General features: G+C 43.8%; 1 protein-coding gene across 1 annotated transcript in view; it reads right to left on the minus strand.

Annotated features, from left to right (window-relative positions):
• Window positions 1-26,825, minus strand: part of SLC1A1 (solute carrier family 1 member 1) — an 84,495-nt gene that overhangs the window by 32,527 nt on the left and 25,143 nt on the right. The window contains exon 2 of the mRNA XM_086684908.1: window positions 10,756-10,896. Coding sequence (XP_086541034.1) covers window positions 10,756-10,896 — 141 coding nt within the window. The remainder of the gene's footprint in view (window positions 1-10,755; window positions 10,897-26,825) is intronic.

The raw sequence follows: 26,825 nt of genomic DNA on the forward strand, positions 1-26,825 counted from the left end.
CAATCTGAGGGGCGGGGCTAATCAAATGGAAGGCACTTATCAAGAGTTAGCTCACGCATTCCCTCACTTTCTCCAGAATCCTTCTGTATTCCTTCATCACACGGGTGCAAAAGAGCACCCACCAGGCCATTTCACACTCTGGTATAACCTCCAAGGACACTGATGATCAACTGGAAGATCTTCACCCTGGCTGAAGAGACCCTGTCCCCAGGGAGACCGCCTGCCCAGCCCAGCCGGGGCTACCGTCCTGCTTAGTAGCGCTCCAGCCCCATCCCCCGGGAGCAGACTGAGCTCCCTGCCACGCTTGGTGGGCGCCTCCCTCTGCCTGACTGCCGTCCCCTACTCCTCACTTGTCTACTTTCAAGTCTTTTCCTTGGGGTCCTTCCCTGAGTTATCAGGCTAAACCAGACTCCTCTGTTTTCCTCATCTGACACCCTGCTCACATCACCTTTCACAATTTTTGTCACTGGGCTCATTATTTATTTACACACCGTCTTTTGCACTAGAGTGAGCTCCATGGAGGGCAGGAGACCCAGAGAGCTGTGTGTTCACCAAAGCGTAGCCAGTGCCCAGCACGTAGGAGGAGCTTGATAAACGTGTTGGTTGAATGAGTAACCTAGTTAGGTATGGCTGCCTGCCCCAGACCCCTCTCCCTGGTCCCTGGACAGCAGAATGTCCCAGAATGGAATGCTGTACCAGTCTCTGGTGCTGCCCTTATGATCTGTGTGATCTTGGAACAGTCCTTGGAACTGCTCTCATCTCTGAAAATGGACATAAGGTCCCACCTCCCTTCCTATTTCTTTGGGTTGCTACGAGGATTAAATGAACAAATTCATTCCCCAGGGTAAACAAGGCAGGCTATGATCTCGCTTTGTTATTCCAGGACACAGGGCCATCTCTGCAGCCTGGATTAACCCTCCTGGGCTGTGACAGGGGCAGAGAAGAGGCAGAGGGGGCATACAAAATATATTTCTGTGCACGCCTTGCCCATGACATCTATTTTTCTAAGAGGCATCAATACAAAGAACTCCCTGAAGATAGGTTACATCACCACCCTAGACTACTCTGTGAAGTTAACAAGGTAAACTGGCCCTCGGTCAGAACCAACTAAAGGTCACTTTTGCAGCCTCCGTCAGGAGGTCCACATTTGATGTTTAAAATGTGTCACGAAGCAGCATGCTGGTCCCCTGGTCTTCAGCCATCCAGGGGGCTGTTTCCAACATTTTTTATACCACAGACCTTGGTGGTGTTTGTAGTTGGGACCAGTTTTCCAGAAGACCTCACGAGCGTTTATAGGAGGCTTATGGTTCAGGAAGAGCATTAAACACATTTCAGAGGATCTGAGGGACTCAGCTATTCTCTTCAAAGTCCATACGAATGCTTTGACATCGGGATGGCTAACAGCTCCGTGAAAAGTCTCGTTTTTTTTGTTTTTGTTTTTTTTTTTAACTACAACCTAATTATTATTGAGCTTTTTTTTTATAAATTTTTTTTAACGTTTATTTATTTTTTTTGAGACAGAGAGAGACACAGCATGAACGGGGGAGGGGCAGAGAGAGAGGAAGACACAGAATCTGAAACAGGCTCCAGGCTCCGAGCTGTCAGCCCAGAGCCCGACGCGGGGCTCGAACCCACAGACCGCGAGATCGTGACCTGAGCCGAAGTCGGACGCTTAACCGACTAAGCCACCCAGGCACCCCTATTATTGAGCTTTTTGCTTCTCCTCCTTATAAAATTGGTAGCTCAGGATTCTGGGTAGAAGCCACTTGCATGCTGGTGAACGTTACACCCTAGTGTCTTACAAAGGGTAAGTCTTTTTATGTGTTTTCCTTTCCAGAATGAAATCCATCACGTGTACTTTCATCTGTGCGTCTCAACTCTAATAGCTTGTCATGCCAATGCCGGGACTTTCTAGAAACTTCTGACGGTAGCAGGCATGCCATGACACAGTACTACTATTTCCCTGTTTTACAGCTGAGTGTCCAGGTTGCACAGCTAGCAAATGGCAGAGCCAGGATTCACATCGAGGCAGTCTGGTATGCTTAACCACTAGACTCTCCTGCCCCTCTAAGATGGGTACTCACAGACTTCTTTGTTTGACCACACTTTGTCAGGCTCCTGAACCTCTATGCCCATCTGTGTATTTTCCTGCAAAATCTAGTTTTCATAAGAACTGTGCTAAGTCGGTTTAACCAGAATCCTCATATCTGATCACTCTCCATACCTGATCAGGCTCCGCCCCCCCCCCCCCCCCCCCCCCCCCGCCTGTCTGGTCACCCTGGCCTGCCTTCAGCAAGAATCCTACTAGGTTGGTTTAGCTAGAATCCCCCTTACCCCTGATGTTTCCTCCTCATAAATTTCCATCCACTGATCCCCCTACCCTGCTCCTTGGCTATCACTTCTCACTTGCTGTTAGAGTTGAGCCCCATCTCTCTCCCCCACTGTGAAATCGGACCACGCAGGGTCCCCACCTATCATGATGGTCCCGAATAAAGTCTGCCTTACTACCTTTAACACGTGTCACTGTGTTTTGTTTTGTTTTTAATACTTCCCCACCTGATGCTTGATCAAGGTGTTCTTCTGCAGAGAACAGCACTTCTGGCTGTCACTTCCTTCCCCGTGCCTAGACAGACCCCTGACGAAGCACCTGCTCACCTTGCCAATCCACTCCTCTTCCTCATGTGCCCAGCATTCTGCTCAAAGCCTCACTGTCCTGGCAACGGGCCATGCAAGCTGCTGTTTTCTTCTGCCTGGAGCCCCTACCCCCTTCATTGGATTCTTATCTTTTCTTCAAAACTCCACCCCAGTGTCCTCATTCTCCCAAAGCACTTAGCATACCAGATTACAATGTATTCACTCTCCCTTGCTGGAACAGGACTTATCTGTATCGTGTGCCTAGCACAGAGCCTCGGACATTGAAGATGGACGGACGGACGGACGGATGGAAAGAAGGAAGGAGGGAGGGAGGGAGGGAGGGAAGGAAGGAAGGAAGGAAGGAAGGAAGGAAGGAAGGAAGGAAGGAAGGAAGGGGTGGAATCCCAGGTCCACGCATTCAACATATAGGAGGCTTCTTAGAATCCCTGCATGGTTTTTCACTCCTTCTTTTAAGAAACAAAATCAGGTTGGGGCGCCTGGGTGGCTCCGTCGGTTAAGTGTCCGACTTTGGCTTAGGTCACGATCTCACAGTTTGTGGGTTCGAGCCCCACGTCGGGCTCTGTGCTGACAGCTCAGAGCCTGGAGCCTGCTTCAAATTCTGTGTCTCCTCCTCTCTCTGCCCCTCCCATGCTCATGCTCTGTCTCTCAATAATAAATAAACGTAAAAAAAATTAAAAAAAACAAAACAAAACAGGTTAACTTAGAGTTGAGTGGAGCTGTGAGCCAGTGTAGTAACAGCAGAGGCAGAAGTCAAGCTCATTCATGGTTGATTCTCCAGCTTCACTAGCTCAGAATTAGACTGACACAGCTTGCATGTTTCATTTTATTATTGTGGCAAATGTCATGCTCATTGTGGGGACTCCATTCCTTATACGTCAGGTGCCCCTTTCTTCTTTGCAGAAAAGGCAATGGAGACATCAAATTAATACAGTAAGTCCTCTGGTTTCAGTAGCTGTGCTCTAACTCAACATGAATTTCCTGATGATCTTAGGAAAATGCTTAATTCGTGTGTACAAACCTACTTAGTTCATCTTATTTTCTCGGTTCCCTAACAAGGCTTGGGAAGGTTAAAAAAAAAAAAGCACTTAAATTCAGGCAGAATCCAGTGGTTACAGATGTTGCAAATGAGGCAAGAAGTTCATTCGTCGCCTGTATGGTTTGGGGCTACGACCTTGCCTTCCCCAGCACGGAATTGTAAGTTTAAAGGGCACCCTGAAATGGCAATTTTCTAGAGATGAAACTAAGAAGCCACCAATGGTTCCAAAAGAGCAGCCATACCCCCTGCAGTCCCACCAGCAGAAGCTGACCTTAAATGCTCTTAGGTCCCCAACGGCAAGCTGCACAACCAAGTGACATGCGCATTTTCCACTCCTCCACCTCCTTGGCCACAAGGGAGCTCACAGACCTGGCCAGAAGTCCCAGGATGCGTGAACGGGTGAGTGGCAGGAACCCCACCCTCTCACGGGTGTGGTTTTCTGTTTACCTGTTTTCACGCAGGCGGGGTTAACAAATGTTGAATTTAATCAAACCCCGTTTCAGCGAGGGGGGGACATGGCCTGGTTCTTTCCACCGGAGGACATAGGATAGCACCCAGATTCACAGCTGCTTACGAGTAAATGAATACATCGCTTAAAAAAAAAAAAATGCCTTCCCCAGCCCACCCGAACCAACGTGTTCTCTCCTGCAAAGCCTGAATTTCAAAAAAGGTGTCTCTGGGGCACCTGGGTGGCTCAGTCGGTTGAGCTTCCGACTTCGGCTCAGGTCTGGATCTCACAGCTTTTGAGTTCGAGACCCCATCAGGCTCTGTGCTGACGGCTTACAGCCTGGAGCCTGTTTCAGATTCTGTGTCTCACGGTCTCTCTCTCTCTGCCCCTAATTCACTCGCGCTCCGCCTCTCTCCCTCAAAAATGAATAAACATTTAAAAAAATTTTTTTAAATAGTCCTCTCCAAAAACCTTGACCGACTTCACTTACCCTGCTCCCGGCTCCATGCCTCACTGCCTCTTCGGGGAATTTCACTCACTGACTGATAGTAGTATTTGCTTGCCATGCTGGTTTATCTTGCCACCAGGATTCCACCTCAACTGCACTGTACCTTGAGAGTTAGAATCTCGCCTTATCCTTTATCTTGGCCAGCTGCTGGCTGGCCTCCTGTTATTGCAAATAAATGCGTTTTTGGCACACAGCCATGCCCATCACTTACATATTGTTGAGGGGTGATTTTCCGCGGCAGCCAGTTGGGAAGCTGGACAGAGAACACGTGGCTCGAAAAGCTTAAAATATTCATTATCTGGCCTTTTACCAAAGAAAGTGTGCAGATCCCTACTTGCTGCGTATTTTACATCTGACTGCTGTTTAATAAATATTGTTTATATCTAAACTTCTATAAGGTTTTTTTTTTTTTTCTTGGTTAAAAAGTAGTGGAAAACTTTAGGCCTTAGAGCGGAGATCAAGCCCTAAAAATTTGAAGTCCTGATGTATAGGGGCTGCTGGAGTGACAACCATTTAAAGTTTGAAACAAGTTTTGTTTTTTTTCTTTTTCTTTTTTTTTAATCACTGAAGGGTGGAGTCTTCCGTTTATCCTTGAAGAAGCTTCCCACAGATGTAAATCCAATCCTCAACCAGCACTCTTGTCAAAAGGGGAAGGTTCATCGACATACAGAATGCAGGTGCTCTCTACCAAAGTCTCATGTTTGGTACATAATTTGTCCAAGAGGTGAAATCAGTGCTAAGACCCAGAGACTCAGTGGTTTGGGATGGAGGGAAAGGAGGGAGTTTTCTTGGCTTGGTATAAATTTGCAACGTACTGGACTGCAACCCCACAGGACAAAGTACAGTGTGGGTGCTTCCGAGGAGCCAACATTTGGAGGAAATCCAGAGTAAGGTGCCACAGGAACAGGCAGGAGTAAGCATCTTGCTCTCAGGACAGACTGCACCGGCAGCGGCATGGACTCAACACAGCCCAACCCGGACAGACTCCCACGTCCTGCAGGTTGGGTGGGTAAGCCCCAACCCAGCAGGTGCGGATGCTATCCATTCTGGAGTGAGTGTCCTGATGGGGCCCACAAGGCAAATCACCCCTTTGCACCCACAACGAGGGTTTCCACTTGGTTTGCTTCCGGGCTGGGGCAGGCAGACCTATGTGATGGTGAAATTCTTCCTTCTCAAAGCCTCGTGTCAGGGGATGGCAATGCCTGGAACATCATGTGGAGGGACGGGCTGGCGGCTGAGCAAAGGGGCAGACCTCTTAAGGCCTCCCTCTTAAGGGACAGGCCGGATGGCACTGTTGGTGTTTCACCTACTTTCATTCCCCAAACTTCCATAAAGCTTTGTCCCAAGGAACAGCCTGTGAAGAATTCTCATTCCTATCTTAGGAGAGAGGAGCAAAAGGAGAGTTCCTCAGGGTCAGAGGTGTGGCCGCAGTCACTGGAGACACCGGAGGAGGCAGCTGTGACCGGCAGAACACTTCTGGCCCAGTGGTGGCGGCCAAGAGGCTGCAGTGGAAAGGATGGGGGTCTCATCCTGAGCACAGCTAAGGTGCCATCTTGGAATGATGCTCAGGGAACCCCTGGGAGACGGGTTGAGGGGCCGTTCCCTTCCCTGCGATGGTCATGGGAGGCCTAGGTCATCATCATCTGTGTATTCAAGAAAATGTGCCCTGAATTTAAACTCACTGGTGGTGAGACCTGGACCAGGACTTTCCAGAACCACAATTCTCTTGCTAATTCCCCAGTGGTTTGATACAAGCACAGCTTAGAAACCTAAACGTTAAGGGGGCCCAAACAGATATTTTGCACACCCGCAGGAGCATGATCCTCAGAATGTCAATTACAGGAAGGATTCTGTTAGTGCCTACACTGCCTGTCTCTAAAAATGCCTTGAGATTACATCTACTGTGCCTTTTCTCTTTTTTTCCTGTTTTAACTAAATTCTAGACATTCTGTCATTCTATCCCTGCATAATTCCATATGCATTAAAAAGGAAATTTTCTTACATAACTAAAATGCCGTTATCACCACTAACAAAATTATCAATAATTTCTTGGTACCATCTAAGCCTATATTCAAATTTCCCCGATTAATGTGACATGTTACCCTCATTCATCACATGAAAAAGGATGCTTCTGTTTAAAAAGAAACAGCTATGAACTATTTTTATGTCAGTGGAGGCTTTCATGGCAGAGGTTTTTTTTTTTTTTTTTAAATTTTCCTACATGTTAATCCATCAAGAGAGTTTCCTTTATGCAGAAGCACAGATTACTAATCGTAGGTCTCAATTTTGTTTCTCCCTCTAATGTGTGTGTCCTTAGGACATCCATTTAACTCTCCCCAGCTTCCAACAAGCATCTTTCTTTGTCCTAATAAGTGTATAAAATAAGCTAATGGTCTGCTGCATTTATAAAGGCTTCTGAAATGTGAAAACTGTTCTTCCTGTGCATTTCCACAGCCATCCTCCACTCCTGGCTCTGTGCTGAACTGGGGAGGCAGAGGACCACCGCAGGGTTTGGAGAAAGGACCACACACCACGGAAAAGGTGGTGCAGAGCTACAGGTGCTGGGAACAGAGCTGTGGGACACAGAGCAGAACCCATCCCACTCTGGGAGACAGTGGGAGAGGGGGAAAAGGAGAGAAGGAGAGGGAGAGAGAGAGGGAGGAAGAGTGAAAGAAAATGCAAAACCAACCAAACAAAAATAACAAACAAAAGGGTGCCTGGGTGGCTCAGTTGGTTAAGCATCTGACTTTGGCTCAGGTCACGATCTCCAGGTTCTTGAGTTCAAGCCCCGCCTCAGGCTCTGTGCTGACAGCTCGGAGCCTGGAGCCTGCTTCACATTCTGTGTCTGCCTCTCTCTCTGACCCTCCCCCGCTCATGTTCTGTCTCTCAAATATAAGAAATAAAACAAAAAAAATAAGTTTTTAAGAAAACAAACACGTATTCACCTTGAAAATGTAAAGGAAGGGCAATGAGTCATGTTTTCTTACTATCTGCTATCTTACTATCTTACTAACTGCTATTAACTATTTGGTTTTCATCCCAACTTTTAAAAATGCACATAAATTTTAATAAAATTTGGATTGTATACAACATCCTATTGTGTAATTTGTTTTATTTTCCTATTTTACACCGTGTTAGAACATATCCACATGTCATTAAATGTTTCCAAGACAAGGTTTTTAATAGTTGTAGACTCATAGCTTAGGTGTATAACTTCCAGTGAGCCTACTTATAATTTACCACCATTATAAAAGTAATGCTTTTATGAACATCCTTGTACCTAAATCTTTGAACATATCTGATTATTTACAAGAAATTCTGAGAAGCAGAATTACAAAGTAGAGAGATCAGAACATGTTCCAAGTTGCCCCCCACCAAATTTGTTCCAAACTGAAAATGTATGAATGAGCCTGTTTTCCCACAACCTTGCCCGCGCTAGTCATATTACCTTAATCTGACAATTTAAAACATGAATATGAGATCACTGTTCCCATCCTGCTTTGTTCATGTCCCTTGAATCTTCTGACTATTTTGTTGCTCAGGACAACAGAATGGGGTAGCGGTTCTGCGCTCTTTTGCTCTTAATTGCCAGCGTTTGGTAAAGGAAAAATGTAGAAATGTTAAGGGGGCGCCTGGGTGGCTCAGTTGGTTAAATGTCCGACTTTGGCTCAGGTCATGATCTCAAGGTTCCTGAGTTCAAGCCCTGCTTTGGGCTCTGTGTTGACAGCTCAGAGCCTGGAGCCTGCTTCAGATTCTATGTCTCCCTCTCTCTCTGCCCCTCCCTGCTTGTGCTCTCTCAAAAATAGACAAACATTTAAAAACATTTTTTTTTTTAATGTCCAGACCTGTGATACAGCTTGAAAAAGCAGCTGGGCTACGTGGTGAGCAAAGTGCTGAGGGTTGCAAATTATTTTCCTAGATTATCTGCAAAGCTGAGCTAGCACACAAAACAGCCCGACTGCAAAAATACCACTAGATGTTGACTGCCAAAACTGATACATATTTCAAACATCACATATTATACTAGTATATTCACACACGTATTTTTACCTCTTCTTCTGAAACCCGGTTTAACGCACGAGTTTTGGATTTGCTGCCGAATTTGGATCAACTTTCCATACATTCCTCCACAGACCCAAGTTTTAAGTGGTATTGATCATCAAGTGATTTATGTACCTTGTACAAGTGCATGCCAAGTATAGTATTATATGTTTAACTGTGAATGTTTTTCTTGGGAGAGAGTCCAAAGCTCTCATCATCTTTTCAAAGGAGCCTCAGAAGAGATTTAGAATTTTGAGGCTGAGAAAATTCTAAGGGGTGATAAAGGCAACATCTACTGGGCCAGCAGGTAAATGAGCGCCATGGACAAGGTGTCAGATGATAGGGTAGGGGGGCCGTCGTATCCTCAAACGTATTAGCTTCAAACTAAATAGAGTAGCTGTCTCTTAGCTCCAGATCACTGTTGGTCTTGGGGCGGGGTGGGGGGGGGGGGGGGGTACACGGGTTCAGTGTTTTGTGATCTTAATTCTTTTCAGAGGAAGCCAGAAATCCAGATGCCTACATGAAATCTTGCAAGTTTCAGATGCTCACACTAACTTAAAGTGGAACAGATGAACAATACATGGTACAACACACTGGCCTGCTGATTTGGCCCTCAGGCTGCAGGGCCTAAAAGAAGCCGGGCGTTTCAAAACACAATTAAACACATACATACAAATAATTAAACGCTCTTTTTAGGCTGGTAATAAGCCAAGAACACCCAGACCAGGAGATTCTAATGTGACTGGAGTTTGGCACTTGGAAAGTTCAAAAGCCAGATCTATAGCTGGGCACAGCAGATCCTGCCCCCTGCCCCCACCCAAGGCTAACATCCAGGGCTCCCCATAGATAAAAGCCCCAGGTCGTCGTAGTGGCAGTGGGGAAAAATGTTCTGGAAAAGGACACGTCAAGATTCCTAACTGTGCGGTTACATAAAACCTGAGTTTTTTCAAGCAGACAATACTAGTGAGGGGCGGGCCACATTTTACCTATTGCCAGAACGAAGGTAAGTACGAAGAGACTCTGGAATGCACTGAGAAGCTCACCGCACCCACACAAATGACATTTCTGTAAGCCAAATTACTCTCCACCTCCAGCGGGAAGCCTGCTCTTTAGAGGGACCTTGCAAGAGAATGGCCACTAAGGGAGAAAGCATTTCCAAAGCCAACTGTGTCACAAGTTCAGATGTGAAAATGCCAGGCTGTTAAAATGCGGTGCAAACCCATAATGAAACGTTTTCCGCAGCACGCGGCTGTGAGTTTTCAAGGGCAGGTATGCGGAGGAGTAGAAGCCCAGCGGGGAAGGCGGAGAGACTCCAAGGGCAGCTGCCCAGGGTGGGTGGGGGGGCTAGGACGGCTGCAGGTGGGAAACAGATGAGTGAACTACCGAAAACAATTTCAAAACTGACAACCACATGTCGCCTGGGGACAATGGTTGACATTTCAGTGGCCAAATATGGTGTTTTTTTTGTTTTGTTTTGTTTTTGTTTTACTCCTGTGTCCTGGATAGAGTGTTATTTATAGTATGTTTGAAAATGGCATCTTGCGGGGCACCTGGGTGGCTTAGGCGGTTGAGCGTCTGACTTCGGCTCAGATCATGATCTCACAGTTCGTTGAGTTCAAGCCCCACAATGGGCTCTCTGCTGTTGGGCCAGAGCTCGTTTTGTATCCTCTATCCCCCTCTCTCTCCCTGCCCCTCCCCCGCTCACCCTCTCTCTCAAAAATAATGAATAAACATTAAAAAAAAAAGAAAAGAAAAAAGAAAATGGCATCTTCCTCACAAGACATCACATGGCTGGCCAAATGAAGCTGTGAGCTATGGTGGACCGTGCCCTAGGTAGAGCAGTGGCACTCTGTGAGTAATGAAATATTCCCACTCAAGCCAATATATACTTTCCAAGCAAGCAAGAGAGAGAGAGAGAGAGAGAGAGAGAGAGAGAGAGAGAGAGAGTGTGTGTGTGATGCGTGAGATACATCAAATGCATTTCAATTTTTTTCATAATTAGAAAAGCACAACTTAAGAGACAGCTCCTTAAATAATCACAGAGAACCATCAGTTTTCTCAAGGTACCTGTAATCATGCTGGATATAATTAACGGCAAAATGATGAGTTTCAGCATCCTCATTAGAATTTCCCCGGGAAAAGCAAAGTAGAACTTCTCCAGACTAGACAGCTTGCTGTATTCTCGAACCAAGACGCCGATGGCAATCCCTAAGAGAAACAAGATCAGAAAAAAGAAAACAGGAATAGCATTGAGTTCTCCTGTATGCATTTCTATGGAAAAATACCCGCCAAAGACCCCCACATTTTAATGGCATGAAAAATAGTTTAGATGATCTTCCATGAGTCTGGAAATTTGAGTCTCAAAAAACAAACATTTTAACGAATAAAAAGTACACATTTATTCCGCAATTCTGTAAAATATATTCTTCACTTGAAAGCTTTTGGTTTTCTCTCTTTCCTCCTTCAATTATGTTTATTATAATGACAAAACGTCCCAAATCCTTCTGGGCAGGAAACGAAATTCATCATTTTACTCAACCCAATATAATTATTTTGTTTTTACACACTCCCCTTATTCTTGGTCCACCTTAGGTATTTTACATTTTATTTATTTGTTTTTTAAAGTAATCTCTTCCGCCAACCAGGGGCTCAAACTCATGACCCTGAGATCAAGACTCACATGCTCTACTAACTCAGCCAGCGAGGCAGCTTAGGTGTCCTAGGTTTTATAGTTTACATACCAGTGTTCATTTTTCTCATTTCCTCATATATACTCTTCTCATGGTAGTTTTTATGATACTCTTTGTTTATGCATCTTCTGTAATAGCATAATGTTCTCTTGGTTTGATATATTCACACATTGTTGAACAAATGTGTTGTCTAAGGCTCTCTGAATCCCTTTTAGTTATGTCTACATTTTTTTTTTTAACATTTATTCATTTCTAAGAGACAGAGAGAGACAGAGCATGAGTGGGGGAGGGCAGAGAGAGGGAGACACAGAATCTGAAGCAGGCTCCAGGCTCTGATCTGTCAGCACGGAGCCCAAAGCGGGGCTCGAACCCACAAACCGTGAGATCACGACCTGAGCCTAAGTTGGACGCTTAACCAACTGAGCCACCTAGGCACCCCAATCCTTTTTAGTAATTTCTAGATAACGATGTGTCCAAATTGGTCTGATCGAGAGGCTACTGAATCTGAGTATTGTGGACACTGAGGCTTATAATTATGTGAGTGTAGGAAAATGTTCAAAATCAAGAAACGTTATTCAGTGGACACCTGAACAATGCTGGGGTCTGGGGCGCCAACCCCCACACATTTGAAAATGCACGTATAACTTCTGTCTCCACAAAAAACGTAACTACTAACAGCCTGCTGTTGACTGGAAGCCTTACTGATAAACAAAAACAGTCAATTAACACATATTTTGTATGTTATGTGTATTGTATACTGTATTGTTATCATAAAGCGAGTTAGAGAAATACGTTATTAAGAAAGTCATGGGGTGCCTGGGTGGTTCAGTCGGTTAAATGTCCAACTTAGGTTCAGGTCATGATCTCACTGCTTGTGAGTTCAAGCCCTGCTTTGGGCTCTGTGCTGACAGCTCAGAGCCTGGAGCCTGCTTCAGATTCTTTGTCTCCCTCTCTCTCTGTCCCTCCCCTGCTTGCATGTGATCTGGCTATCTCTCTCTCAAATATAAAAATTAAAAAAAAAAAATGTTGTAAGGAAGAGAAAATACATTTACAGTGTTGGGCTGTATTTACTGAAAAAAACAAAAAACAAACAAACAAAAAACACAAAACAATGTGTGTAAATGTACCTGCACAGTTCAAACCTGTGTTGTTCAAGGGTTAAGTGCACCTTCTCTGAAAGCTTGCCTTCATAGGTGTCTATATGAATTCTTTTCTTGTGCTGGCTTTGGTAACTATGAATCACAAATTTTAAACGGTCCTAACATCTAACTGCCTCTTTCCCACTCCCACACTTTGCCCTTTCCCAACCCCTCATTTTTTATTTTTTTTACATTTATTATTATTATTTTTTAGCAATTTCTATGCCCAACATGGGGCTCGAACTCACAACCCTGAGATCAAGAGTCACCAGCTAGGAGCCCCATTCCCCTCCACCCCTCTCTTTTTTAAACCAAGAGATAAGATGGGCTGGGATGATTTGTACATCTCTTTTCCTCCATCCACCTTCTAGGGTGATATGTTAATTGGAAATAAAATGACAAAGGGCAGAAAGTCAAGGAGGGGATCACTGGATATGCTCCTTTACAAACTAAGATAATTAGTCTGTGAAAGTTTATAGTTGCGTGGGCACAGTTAAGAACTCTAGGTCAATGAAAAGAGATGTGAATTATAATCAATACTAGAGTCTTCATTTAAATTCTGCTGTACTTCCCGCAGCGGTTAGCAGGCCAAATGAAATAACCCCACACGGAATATCTGCATAGCAACCTTATCGCTGGTTTCATTTTATTTTCCTACAAATTCCACCTCTGTCTTGATCTCTTTATTTTGTGCAAGCATTTCTGAATGTATCTCTGATCAGCCATTTTAAAATATTTTTGGAACAAACATACACAAACATTTCTCATATTACTGCCCAGACACACACACATACACACACACGCACACACACACACACACATACACACAACTCCAGTATCAACCCTCCTTGGTTCATATTTCAAAACCCAGGGCTAGAGACTCCTGAATGGTTAAGAATGCCAAGGATTCAAAATATTTTAAGTAAATTGAAAAAAACCTGTTGTGCTCACTTCCTACTTCACAAATTGCCTATGTTCCACTGTTCTATATGAAACATACCTCTTTTACGCTGTAAGGATACCCTGTAGGATCCACTGTTTTAAAAAAACAAAAAAACAAAAAAAAAACCAGACATTCTCTCTCATACTATTCAGGCTGTCTCCAGTAAATGTTTGGCTTGTATGTCAAAGAAGGCTCTGTATGTAAAAAGAAAGGAGATGTGTCTTGTGCTCAAAAAACAGCCACAGAAGCACTCTGTTGAATAGCAAAAGAACCCCATGAGCTCCAATTTTAGGGTTTATATTACTAGTGATTAACTGTGCCTCTAATCATTTCCACCTCAAATAAATGCGGGGAAATTAGAAAGGAATACACTTGCTGTTTTTCAGCCTTTATCCAGATGTGGGTTTTTATGGGAGAGATAAGAGTCCACAAAAAGCCATTTCAAAGCTATCAGAGGTGATGATCACCACGAAAAGGTTACTACATTTAGTAACGAAAACTTTCTGTCAAGTATGTTCTTAAAGTTGAGTATCACAAATTCTAATTTCTTCTTTCCTCCCTCTCTCCCTTTCCTTCACCTTCCTTCCTTCCCTCCTTTTCTCTCCTTCCTTCCCTCTCTCCTTCTTTCCTCCTTCCCCTCTCCTTCCTTCCTTCCTTCCTTCCTTCCTTCCTTCCTTCCCCCTTCCCTTCCCCCCTCCTTTCCTTCCTTCCTTTTTCTTTCTTTACTGAAAAAGGAGGGGATTATAAATACCAATCAAGACCTGGAGAAGCAGTTGAGAGATGAACCCTGGGCCAGAGATGTCACCCCAGGACCCTCAGGGGTAAGAAGTAGCTGGTGAAGAACCTCAGCCAGGAGCTACACCTTGTAAATGGGTGTGTTTTATCTTGGTCTCAAAGCAGTCTGGAAAAACCAGATGCCTGGTAAGAAAAATCACTGTCAGAATTTCCAGGATCCAAGATGAGGTCAGGATATCACAGGGCACAATCCTTCTCTACCCTTATCCAGAGCCAGAATCTTGGACTGGATTCAAGAGGGCAGAGAGGTCTCCAAGATCAAAGTCTGCTGAGAATAAGAGCCCAACTGGAGGTAGGTCAGACCCACCTGGCTGGGCAACTCCCGAACTACAGAAGGGGAAGGTCAAGAATGTCCTTGAATGGTAGGTATAGCTCTACGGAGGCCTTCGGCAGGGCTGACAACGGAGCCCAAGGGTAGAACTGTCATCAGGACCTCTGCAGCCCCAGAAATCACCAGGAACTCATTCTTGGGCAGCTTCCCCTCACAAAGGCAAGAAGATCCCAAGCAAGTAGTGAGGCAGCTGGGGAGGAACACCATGTTAGGACAACAGGTTCGAGATCTGGCTCCACCAACTTACAAGCTGTGTAACTTGGGCCACAATTTTAACCTCTCCCCTCAGGGCAAAAGGCTTGGATGAGATGCCTTCAAGCTCCCTTCTAATGCTCAAGATGCTGTGATAATCTCTGAGCCTTGGTATCCTCAACTTTAAAATGGGCTCATATGACCATTACATTAGCTCCTACAGCTGGCCAGGCCTTCCTCACTTTTTATGCTAAGTGCATCTGTAAAACAGGGATGGAAGAAACTAGGGGGGAAGACAATTAAGACCTCGGCTACCGGTTTCTTTTTCAAGTTCATGGTGTCTCCAAGAGCTGCCAGTCCAGTAGCCTACCGTGAAAGAAATGGGGTGATTCTTTTCACTCTAAGCTTATACAAAATTATTGTTCATGAAATAATTCTAGAGGGGCGCCTGGGTGGCTCAGTCAGTTAAGCGTCCGACTTCGGCTCAGGTCATGTTCTCACGGTTCGTGGGTTCGAGCCCCACGTCGGGCTCTGTGCTGGCAGCTCAGAGCCTGGAGCCTGCTTCGGATTCTGGGTCTCCCTCTCTCTCTGCCCCTCCCTCATTCACACTCTGTCTCTCTCCCTCTCTCTCAAAAAATAAACATTAAAAAAATTTTTTTAGAAAGAAATAATTCTACAAATCAAAATAAAAGTCACGCATAATGACTTATACCAACCTATCCTCCCCCTGGCCCCCATTTTCCAGGTTTTATCCAGCCTTCGTTTTTCTGCACACGTGGGTTTTTCTGTAGGTATGAAAATTAATTCAGGGATAGCAGTTGAATGGCATTTGAGTCAGATTTATGAAAACAGCATTGTTCCTGTTTTTAGGGTATTTTCAGAGAGAAGAGATTAAAATCTTCTGTGGCTTTTTAATCAAAGCCCCAGAATAGTTCTCTGGTACACAGACTGATTTTGGCTTGATTAAATAAGAAATATTGGCAGAGGAAAAAATATTTTTAATTATCACTGAAACAGTTATCAGCCATGCCATCACGCTACGCACCCTATTAGGGAAATTCGCAATACGCCTTCCTGCCCTTTGGGAGCTAATCTAAGATGAACGCTAACAATCAGAAAAGAAAAAGTACAGAATGAGTACAGTTATTAACAAATGACTATGTGCACACACTGAATAGATGCGAGGATGGTTTCTCTGTCCGTCCTTCCACTGAAATGTATCTGTACCCCTTTCTCATCTTCTCTGGAGCTGGGGCGCTCCATCAGTGCGAGCTCTTTATGTGAACTTTGGCTCCACAGAGATGCCTCTGTAAGACTTTATTTTTAAACCCTTAAAAAAATGTATTTACTGCACAAGCCACATTATCACAGTTCTACTGGAAATAGTGAGTTCGGAAATTCACTCCCAAGCTCACCAACTCAAATATATGCAAAGTGAAGCTGTTTTCATTTCTCGATATACAATTAAGGTTAATCGTAACATCATGGCTAACAATTTCCGAGTACATGCTTTATGTCAGACTCTGTGCTAAGCCCTTCAAGTGAATTCTCATGTAATTTTTTTAAGTTTATTTATTTGAGAGAGAAAGTCAGTGAGCAGGGGAGGGGCAGAGAGAGAGGGAGAGACAAAGTCCCAAGCAGGCTCTGTGCTGCCAGCACAGAGCGCGATGTGGGGCTCAAATCCCCGACCTAAGTCGAAACCAAGATTTGGACACTTAGCCAACTGAGCCACTCAGGCGCCCCTGTATCTTGTAATTTTTTAAAAATTAAAAAAAAAATCTTTATTTTATTTTTGAGAGAGAGAGACAGTGTGTGAGCAGGGGAGGAGCAGAGAGAGAGGGAGACACAGAATCTGAAGCAGGCTCCAGGCTCTGAGCTGTCACCACAGAGCCTGACATGGGGCTCGAACTCACGAACTGTGAGATCATGACCTAATGGCTGTATAATTACAGGGCTTGGGGGCAATTTTTTATTGAGAGAAAATTCATATAACATAAAATTTATCATCTTTAAAATGTACAACTCAGGGGTTTTTAGTATACTCACAATGTTGGGCAACCATCACCACTATCTCATTCGAGAATATTTCCATGAGGCTTACCCACTAGCGGCCACTCTCCAACCCCCCCTTCTCCCAGCCCCTGGCAACCACTAACCTCTTTCTGTGATCTGCCGTTTCTGGACATTCCCTATCAATGGCATCCTATAACATGAGGCTGTGATGGTTAGTCTTACGTGTTATCTTGGCCAGGCTGTAGAACTAGTCACTCAGTAAAACACCGATCTAGGTGTGGCTGGGAAGGTATTTTGCAGATGTGGCTAACACCTACAATTAGTTCACTTTAATTAAAGATTACCCTTGATAATCTAGGTGGTCTCATCCCATCAACTGAGGCTGCTGAGCAAAAAAAGGAGAAGGAATTCTGCCTCAAGACAGCAGGTCCAACGCCCTGCCCCAGCTGCTGGCCGGCCCTCTGGATTCCAGACTTGAACGGAACCCACGGTTGTGCGAGTCTATTCCTTAAAAGAAGTCTCATGGAGGTATATGCAGGAGATCCTGTGTCTCAGGAGAATCCTGACTGATACCATGGCATGTGTGCCTACATTCTTTCACTTAGTACGTTTTCAAAGTTCATCTGTATTATACAGCACACAAGCAGTTTTGTTTTGTGTTTGGTATCTCTCCTTTAACATTGTATCATAGGCAATTTCTCACGCTACACACCATCTGTTTTAAGCGCTGGATAATACCACTTTGGAGGCACATGCTTCTTGACCACTGCCCAACTGTTACACGTTTCCATTGCAGACAATTTTGTTGAATGTTAGTGACTTTTCCCGACAACCAAAGGGGACAAGCAGAAATTATGACACAAAGGCTTGAGTTACTGCACATTTTCAGGCTCAAGGGAGGAAAGTACATTAATTGCATTCTTTGTAGTATCTAAATTCAAGAAAAAGCAAAAACAAGTATGCAGTTATTAATATCTAATTATATGCCAAGTAGTGAGTGCAGAGGACCTGAGGGGGAGGAGTTAAGAAAAGAATACAATGTTGTTATTAATGCAAATGACAGACAGTTTCCTTCATGGATGGATCTGTCCCCTGTCAACAGGAAATGTGGTCTGTGCTGCTTTGTCACTAATGATGATAGTTTACGCTGAATCATATCTCCCTATTTGTCCACCACCTACCATTAAGAATTCAGTCTGGCTCAGGGAGAAAGCTGATTTTGTTGAGGGTCCATAACAGCTTTCTCTGTATGTCTCTATCCATTAAAATATGTAATATCATTTGTTACGTGTTTGAAAATTTGACTTCTGCAGTATGAGTCTGGATACAGTCTTTCGAAGCCTGCCTTTTCCTTTTGAGATGTTTTCACTCTATGTTTGAGACCTAGTCATATTAACACAGGTACATCTATCCTAACTACGTGCTGTTTAGTACTCCATACCACACTATTTTGCTTGTTTTCTGTACCATTAAACTCTGCTCTCACCCAATGATTTTGTTCCATGTTTTTTAGAATTTTTTTTTAGAAAATTTTTTAGAATTTTTGTTTTAGAATAGGTTTGTGAGTTGACTGCTTAGCACATTAGCATGTCTGTTTTCTATATATGCATGTAAGAATTTACATTTTCTTCTAAATTGTTTGTGTTCTCTAAGTTATTATATAGTCATAACTTGTTAGTTCTAAATGTCTTCCAATCGCTATTGTGATTTCTTCTTAGAACTGTAAATTATCTAAAAATATGCTCACAAGTATCCAAATATATGAGGATTTGGGGGCTTTTTAATATTCCTTCTTATCTCTGTGATGCATTCATTCTGACTGATTTTCTCGTACCTGCTTTCCAGCTTATCCATCTTGACATGGGTCGCACTTACTTGGTATTTCACTCATCCACCAAGTTTCTAATTTCTGGAACTTACTGTATCCTCTTCAGAGTATCCTTCTATTTCCAAGTTTTTACACAGCTATTTCTTTTTGCTTGTTTTGATTTTTTTGTTATCTTTGTTTAATTTAAATCCAAGTTAGTTAACATAGTGTAATAATGGCTTCAGGAGAATTTAGTGATTCATCACTTACATATAACACCCAGTGCTCATCCCAATAAGTACCCTCCTTAATGCCCATCATCTATTTAGCCCATCCCCCCACCCAACACCCTGCCAGCAACTCTCCGTTTGTTCTCAGTATTTAAGAGTCTTTCATGGTTTGTCTTCATCTGCTTTTTTAATTATTTAAAAACTTTAAAAAAAATGTTTGTTCTTTGAGCGAGCGAGAGAGAGAGTGAGCGCAGAAGAGGGCTAGAGAGGGAGACATAGAATCCGAAGCAGGTTCCAGGCCATCAGCACAGAGCCCAAAGTGGGGCTCAAACTCATGAACCGCAAGATCATGACCCGAGCCGAAGTTGGATGCTTAACTGAGTCACCCAGGAGCCACTCTCATTAATCATTTTAAACACACTTAGTATTATTTCAGATTGCTGTATTATCTCCAATATTTGGAATATGCATTCTCTTGCTTGTAGTGTGTATATTAACTTGTGTCATTTCCTTGTGCGATTTATAATTTTTGACTGTAGATTTCTCTTTTGGGGAGGGGGGGTGGCTTTCTTGGAGTAGGATACCTACTTCTCTTGGGGATTTGGAGTTTCAAGACCACTGGGACAGTTCTCCTATTAGTTTTTCAGTTTAGGAAGCGGCATTCTGTGGTGGTGTAAATTCAGATCACACACCCAGTTAAGTGTGCATTTTAATTTTTCATAGGTGCCCCTCTTTCCTGGTTACTCACAGCCATGGCCAGATGGCAAGCTTTCCTGAGGTTTTCCTAAACCACTGGGTAGAATTTTTCTGGTATTCTTTTCAAGCACAGGACTAATTTTTATTTTTATTAAAATTTTTCTTTATATTTGAGAGAGAGAGAGAGAGAGAGAGAGAGAGAGAGAGAGAGAGAGAGGATGCATGCTAGCACAAGAGGGGCAGAGAGAGGGAGACAGAATCTGAAGCAGGCTCCAGGCGCTGAGCTGCCAATACGGAGCCTGACACAAGGCTAAAGCATAGGGCCAAATTTTGAGAATCCAGGCTTTACACAGAGGTCTGATAAGATTCTAGCTCCTTCACTCATATGGTCCAAGATCATAGCTCTTTTTCCCATATGGATATAAAAATCCCTGTGTCCCATCATTAAGGCCTATAATTGGGTCTAGGCCTTGACATCACTACGTCACTGTTTTGTTTTGTTTTTTTTACACTTATGGCTTTGAAATGTTTCCTTTTAATTGCTGTTACATGAGGATTTTCCTTTATTTCTTTTGAGTTTAGGTTTGGCTATATATTGAAATGGAGAAGGGTGTTCTATTTCTGGGTCTGAGATGGTAGGGATTAATTCATATTAGCTCAACCACCATACTATTAGATGTTACAGTACCTCCAATTATTTATTCCTTTTCTTTCCAATATGTCCACTTTAAGATGGGTAAGAGAGCTCATGAAGATTAAAGCTGAGAGTCCCACAGAATACAGGAAAGATCTTGCTATATGAAAGCCTTGCTATATTAAAACATTCACTGCTGTTCCAAGTACTGCCGTGAAACCTCATGGGATCAATTAGCCAACAATCATTTACAGACCACCTAATTCCTGAAACACATTGGCCGAGAGGGAAAGAGATGAGAGTAATGCATAATCAAAGGGCCTTTAATCTACATGATGAAATGAGGCATGTTAAATCATGTGAGACATCTTGAAGGAAGAAACTAATTCAGCACCAACTCTAGGAGGCAGGCTGTTGTCAGATGATCTGTGTTCAAACACTGGCCTCACCAGTTAGCTGTGTGCTCTCGGGCCAAATACTTATCTTGCCCCGGTGCCTCTATTTTCTCATCTGTAACAACAGGTGTAATAAAATACCAACCCCATAAAGCCACTGATAGATTAAAAAATGAGACTATCTGTAAAGTGCTTAGAATAAACAGTACATAGTAAGTACTCAGGCGATGTGAGCTATTCCTAGAGGCCATATACGCGTCATAGGTTTTCTCGTGAAATCCTTAAAACAGTTACGGCTCTCACAGGGGAGTCATGGTCGCCGAGCTCGAAAGCAGTGGGGTCAGGGGTGGAGGGGAGAAATTCACATAAAATATGTGAAGTGTGATAAATTTACAAAGTTACTCCCTTAGACTATGATATTTATTTCAGTAGAAAATTACTTACTTTTATTCTATCAAAAAATTTCAGGGTTAAAGCAATGACATACAAAGCCCCCAGGAGATGCACGAAATGTAAGTATGTTCCTCTTGATACTTCTGGATATTCCTGCAATAAAAGTCTCAGGATCTCGGCACCAGAAGAAAAAGCATTTTTATTTATTTATTTAATTTTTTAATTTTTAAAAATGTTTATTTATTTTAGAGAGAGAGACAGAACGTGAGCAGGGGAGGGGCAGAGAGAGAGAGGGAGACCCAGAATCTGAAGCAGGCTCCAGGCTCCGAGCTGTCAGCACAGAGCCTGACATGGGGCTCGAACTCAAAGACTCTGAGATCATGACCTGAGCCGAAGTTGGCTGCCCAACAGACTGAGCCACCTAGGCGTCTCCCCAAACCTTAATGTAAGTTCTGGTGATGCTCCAGATACTAATAATCAAATATGAGGTAGGGCTTCATAGAGACCGCAACATGGCAGCAAAATGCAGATCTTCTTGGAAAATTTTGCTTTGCAATTGATTCAAGAAACGTAGATATACAAATCATGTATCTGATAAGGGTCTAGTACCCAGAATATATACATACAACTCTTAAAACTCAACAACTGAAAAATGGGCAAAGGATTTGAATAGACATTTCTCCAAAGAAGATACACAAATGGCTGCTAATCCCATAGAAAGAGGTTCAATATCGTTAGTTGTTAGAGAAACGTCAAATGGAAATTACAATGAGATGGGGGGGGGGGCTCTTCAAAAAGCAAATGAACACAACAGAAAATGATGGGCTGACGAAGATGTGGAGAGATTGGAATGCTCCTACACTGTTGGCAGGTATGTAGAACAGTGCACCGACCCCCCCCCCCCCCCCGCCACGCAAAACTGTAGTTCCTTGATAAGTTAAACCTAGTTACTCCATGACCCAACAATTCCACTAAGTACAGACTCAAGGAAATTTAAAACATACCTTTACACAAAAACTTGTACCTAAATGTTGATGGCAGCCTTATTCATAAGAGCCCCAAAGTGAGAAATAATAAATGTCAATCAACTTATGACTAGATAGAGAAACTGTGGGATCTCTAGGTAATGAGACATTACTCAGCTATGAACTGAAGTACTCACACCCACTAGGGCTTGGATGAACCTGGAAAACTTAATGCTCAGTGAAGCAAGGCAGACACGCAAGTCTGCATCTTATATATGATCCCATTTATATGAAATATCCAGGACAGGCACATCCATAGAGACAGAAAGCAGATTAGTGGCTGCCATAGGATGGGGGTGAGGGATAGGTACGGGGTTTCTTTTTGGGGGGCGTGTCTGGAAATGCCCTGAAATTACTTTAGTGGTGATGGCTGTACAACACAGTGAATATACTAACAACCATAGAATTGCTTTTAAATTTTACATTATGTGGAGTATATCTCAATTAATAAAACACATACACAGAGGTGCCTGGGTTGAGCATCCGACTTCAGCTCAGGTCATGATCTCACAGTTCACGGGTTTGATCCCCGTGTCAGGCTCTGTGCTGACAGCTCAGAGCCTGAAGCCTGCTTCAGATTTTCTGTCTCCCTCTCTGCCCCTCCCCTGCTCTCTCTCTCTCTCTCTTAAAAATAAATGAATATTAAAAAGAAATAAGTGGGGGGCACCTGAGTGGCTCAGTCAGTTAAGCTTCCGACTTCGGCTCAGGTCATGATCTCAAAGTTCATGGGTTTGAGCCTCGGGTCAGGCTCTGTGCTTACAGCTCTGAACCTGGAGCCTGTTTCAGATTCTGTGTCTCCCTCACTCTCTGCCCCTCCCCTACTCTCTCTCTCTCTCTCTCAAAAATAAACACTAAAAAAAAACCCACATACACATTCAAAAGCTAAATTGATTTTAAAAAGAAACAGAAAAAGAGAAAGGCAGATAATAATATTAACTGTGATTCATTTCCATTTTGATTGGCTGACAATTTGGTGGCTTTTTCATGGGGTGGAAGAGAGACAAAAATATAGGGAAACTTGTTTTTTTCTTTTAATCATCATACTAATAGCACAAAGATTGCCAAAAATGTGGTATTTTGTTCAAACCTCCACTTAGTAGGCTATGCATGAGCTTCTAAGATCTGAAGGCCTCACCATCTGGAAATAACTATTTGAAACCTCCAATGAAACCAGACATGTTTATTAACAGCTCAAAAGAAGATGATCAATTTAAAGAAAAGTTGTGATTACAGATTGCAGATCATAGCCCACGAAGGAGATGTATGGGAGCTTAATTTTCAATTACAGGGTAGAAAAATCAATCAAAACAATCAACAGAAAACCGGGATCATTCTGAGAACAGCATGACCTGAAAATCCCTGCAGGAAAGGAAAAATCAAACTAATGGCCAAGAAAAAAATCAGCGGTCATTAATTAATGACTCACAACCAGCTGCATCCAAATACTTCCCTAAGTTCTTTGGACGATACAATCATGGTCCTGGTCCTCATGCAGTTTAGAGTCTAGGTGAAGACACAGATCATTTCAGATATGTGAGTATGTTGGGGCACTTGGGTGGGTCAGTTGGGTAAGTATCCAACTGTCGGTTTTGGCTCAGGTCATGATCTCACAGTTCTTGACTGCAAGCTCCACGTTGGGCTCTGTACTGACAGTGCTGAACCTGCTTGGGATTCTCTCTCTTCTCTGCCTGCCCCTCCCCGCTCACTCACATGCACTCTCAAAATAAATAAACAAACTTAAAAAAAAAATGGGCTAAGCATCCGACTTTGGCTCAGGTCATGATCTCACTGCTTGTGGGTTTGAGCCCCGCGTCGGGCTCTGTGCTGACAGCTCGGAGCCTGGAGCCTGCTTCGGATTCTCTGTCTCCCTCTCTCTGCCCCTCCCCTGCTCATGTTCTGTTTCTCTCTCTCTCAAAAATAAATAAACATTAACAAAAATTAAAAATAAAAAGGACATGCAAGTATGTCACCCAGATCTGGAGCTGAGTCTGCTCTGAGAGTTACCAGCTGTGTGACCTGCGTAAGCTACTTAAACCTGTTAAGACACAGTATCAGCCAGAGAGGGATTGACAGTAAGATTTCCCAAGACTGCAGGTGAGGGTTAAGTGGGATAAGGAATGCAGAGGATTTAGCCTGGCCCTCGGCTGGAAGGCTCAGGAAGTGAGCAACAGGTTAAAACAGGAGCAAAAGTAGACAGAACAGAGCTTTCCAAATTAACTTCTACTCTGGTGCAAGTAAGAACCAAATGCAAAGAAGCATAAGGGAAAGAAGACGCAGGAATCTGGAATCTCTTTCCATTTCTACCACACACGTAGCTGCCATCACTTAGCTTTTTGGTTGCTTCATCTAAAAACCTTGAGGAAGAAGTTTTTATTTTGCAGTGTATTTATCGTATTCTCACTTGGTCCTATTTCCTTGAAGACTATCCAATTAGAGATATTTCGGTGGAAAATTCTGAGGCCTGGAGGACCCAATCCCAGGGCAGGGCTGAACAGAAACTGCTCTTTAGAGCCGGCAGAAACTCAAGTTTTATTTTAAGTTTAGCTTTTAATTGTCTTCAAACCAGTAAATACCCACCGACACCAGTCTCAGAAACAAACCCGTAAATACCCACCGACACCAGTCTCAGAAATATGGTAGGAAGGGGCAGACAGAATAGGGGGAACGTGACATAAGTTAGATACAAGTGACCCAAACTCTGCTCACTACTGAAGTCCTTGCTCTGGGACAGAGTGCAAACAGTGGCCTCCTGGTGTCTTAGTGTTGTCATCAGTCAAGAAGGAAGGATACCTGACCTGAGTCTCGGTGGGGGGTGGGGAGGAGGCATTAAATGTGATGAACTATAAAGTGAACAAGATTCTCTTCCTCTTTTTTTTTTTTAATGTTTATTTTTGAGAGAGAAAGAGAGGGAGACAAAGAGAGAGCTTGAGTAGGGGAGGGACAGAGAGACAGAGAATCCCAAGCAGGCCCCGAGCTACCAATGCAGAGCCTGACGTGGGGCTCCAACCCACAAGTTTTGAGATCATGACCTAAACCGAAACCAAGAGTGGGTCACACAATCAAATGAGCCACCCAGCCCCCCCCCTCCCCCCCCGCCTTTCCTCTTCTTCCTTCTCCCTTCAGGGAGGGTGGGCCTTCCCAGTCACTTCTACCTTTCTCCTTGGGGAGGGGAGGGACTACTGTTGAAAGGGGACTGTGGAAGGAGTGACCTGACATTTGTCCCTTTTCCCCGATGGACAGAATGGGACTGATGGCTCCTCGATGTCGAAGAAACCACAGCCACGGCAGTGACAAATGGTCGGCGGTGGCACAGGGCTTGGGACCTCCATCACTGTAGATTCTTAGTCACCTGCCCCAAAATCAAAATGAGGAACTGATCTGTTGTTAAATGTAGAGTTTAAATACATTTTAATGATTTTTCAGTTTACATCCAAGATCGCAAACATCCAAGGTTAGGGGGTCAGAACAGCAGTGACCTAGGCATGACTCAGGGTCTGTGGGGGCCCGACCGTTCTTGCCCAGCGCTGGCATGTGGAAATGAGGGTCTTTGGTGGCCTCATCTCCTCAGTTTTTGGAAGAGAAACTAAGAATCTGAGTTGGTGTGAAACCACTCAATTTTTAAATGTGAAGCTTAGGGGCACCTGGATGGTTCGGTAGGTTGAGCGTCTGACTCATGTCCCAATCCCAGGGCCGTGAGATGAAGCCCTGGGTTGGGGTCTGCGCTGGGGGTGGAGCCTGCTTAGGATCCTCCCTCTCTCTCTCTCTCTCTGTCTCTCTCTCTCTCTCTCTCTCTCTCTCAAAATAAACAAATAAATAAGCTTAAAAACAATTGTTAAACTCCGTGAGGTCACATCAAATACAAGCCAATTTCCTCTTTAAAAAAAGTATTTATTTATTTATTTATTTATTTATTTATTTAGACAGTATGAGCATGTGAGCACGAGCAGGGGAGGGGAAGAAAGAGTGAGGGGTGTAGGGGTAGACAGAGAGGGAAAGAGAGAATCCCAAAGCAGGTCTGCCCGTGCAGGGCTCGATCTCACAAACCGTTGAGATCATGCCCTGAGCTGCAATCAAGAGTCCAACGCTTAACTGACCAGGCCACCCAGGCACCCCTCCCTCCCCCCAAGCTGTCTCTCATTCCTGTTTTCCCACTGAAGATGGTATAGGAACACGACAAATCAGACAAGGGAGAGCCACCTTGCTCAGAGGACAGCAAATACTGCACGACTGGGAAACGATCACCATCACCATGACCTCGAGAAGCGTCTGGTGGCCCTGAATCCTACACGTGTTCTGTGAGTGTCATCTTTGTGCAGCACCAGGGGCAGTGAGGTGGGGTGAAGCTAGCGAGAAGGTGGCACTCCTGCCCCTGAGACCACACATTCGGGTAAGCAGGAGGGGGCGGGCACAGAGATCACAGACAAGAGACCTTGCTGGCCTGCAAGAGAGCTGCCCCAAAGTTGTAAGAATTCAAGGCCGCCCTGAGATAACCATGGGCCGGGATTAAGAAAGGCTGAAGTTCAGATGAGCCTTTGATGTGAGAATACAATTCAACAGGCAGGGATTGCTTCTGAGGACGAAGGAGAGTGGGGGAAACACCCCAAAACCAAGGAAAAGGGGGAAGAAACATTCAAATGCCTCTGTCCTAAGCACTTTTAACAAACTGTAAAAATAACCCCTGAAAGTATAGTCTTTCCTAAGCATTTTTATAGTCCATTATTTTCTGTAATCTTCAAATCTAACACTTTTTTTAAATTTTTTATTTTTTTAGTAAAAACAATTTTTTTTTTAAAGTTTATTTTTGAGAGACAGAGTGAGAGTAGGGGATGAGCAGAGAAGAGGGAGACACAGAAT

This window comes from Puma concolor, chromosome D4 (assembly GCF_028749965.1).
Source record: "Puma concolor isolate L17-30 chromosome D4, mPumCon1.1.hap2, whole genome shotgun sequence".
In the NCBI taxonomy this organism is placed as follows: domain Eukaryota; kingdom Metazoa; phylum Chordata; class Mammalia; order Carnivora; family Felidae; genus Puma; species Puma concolor.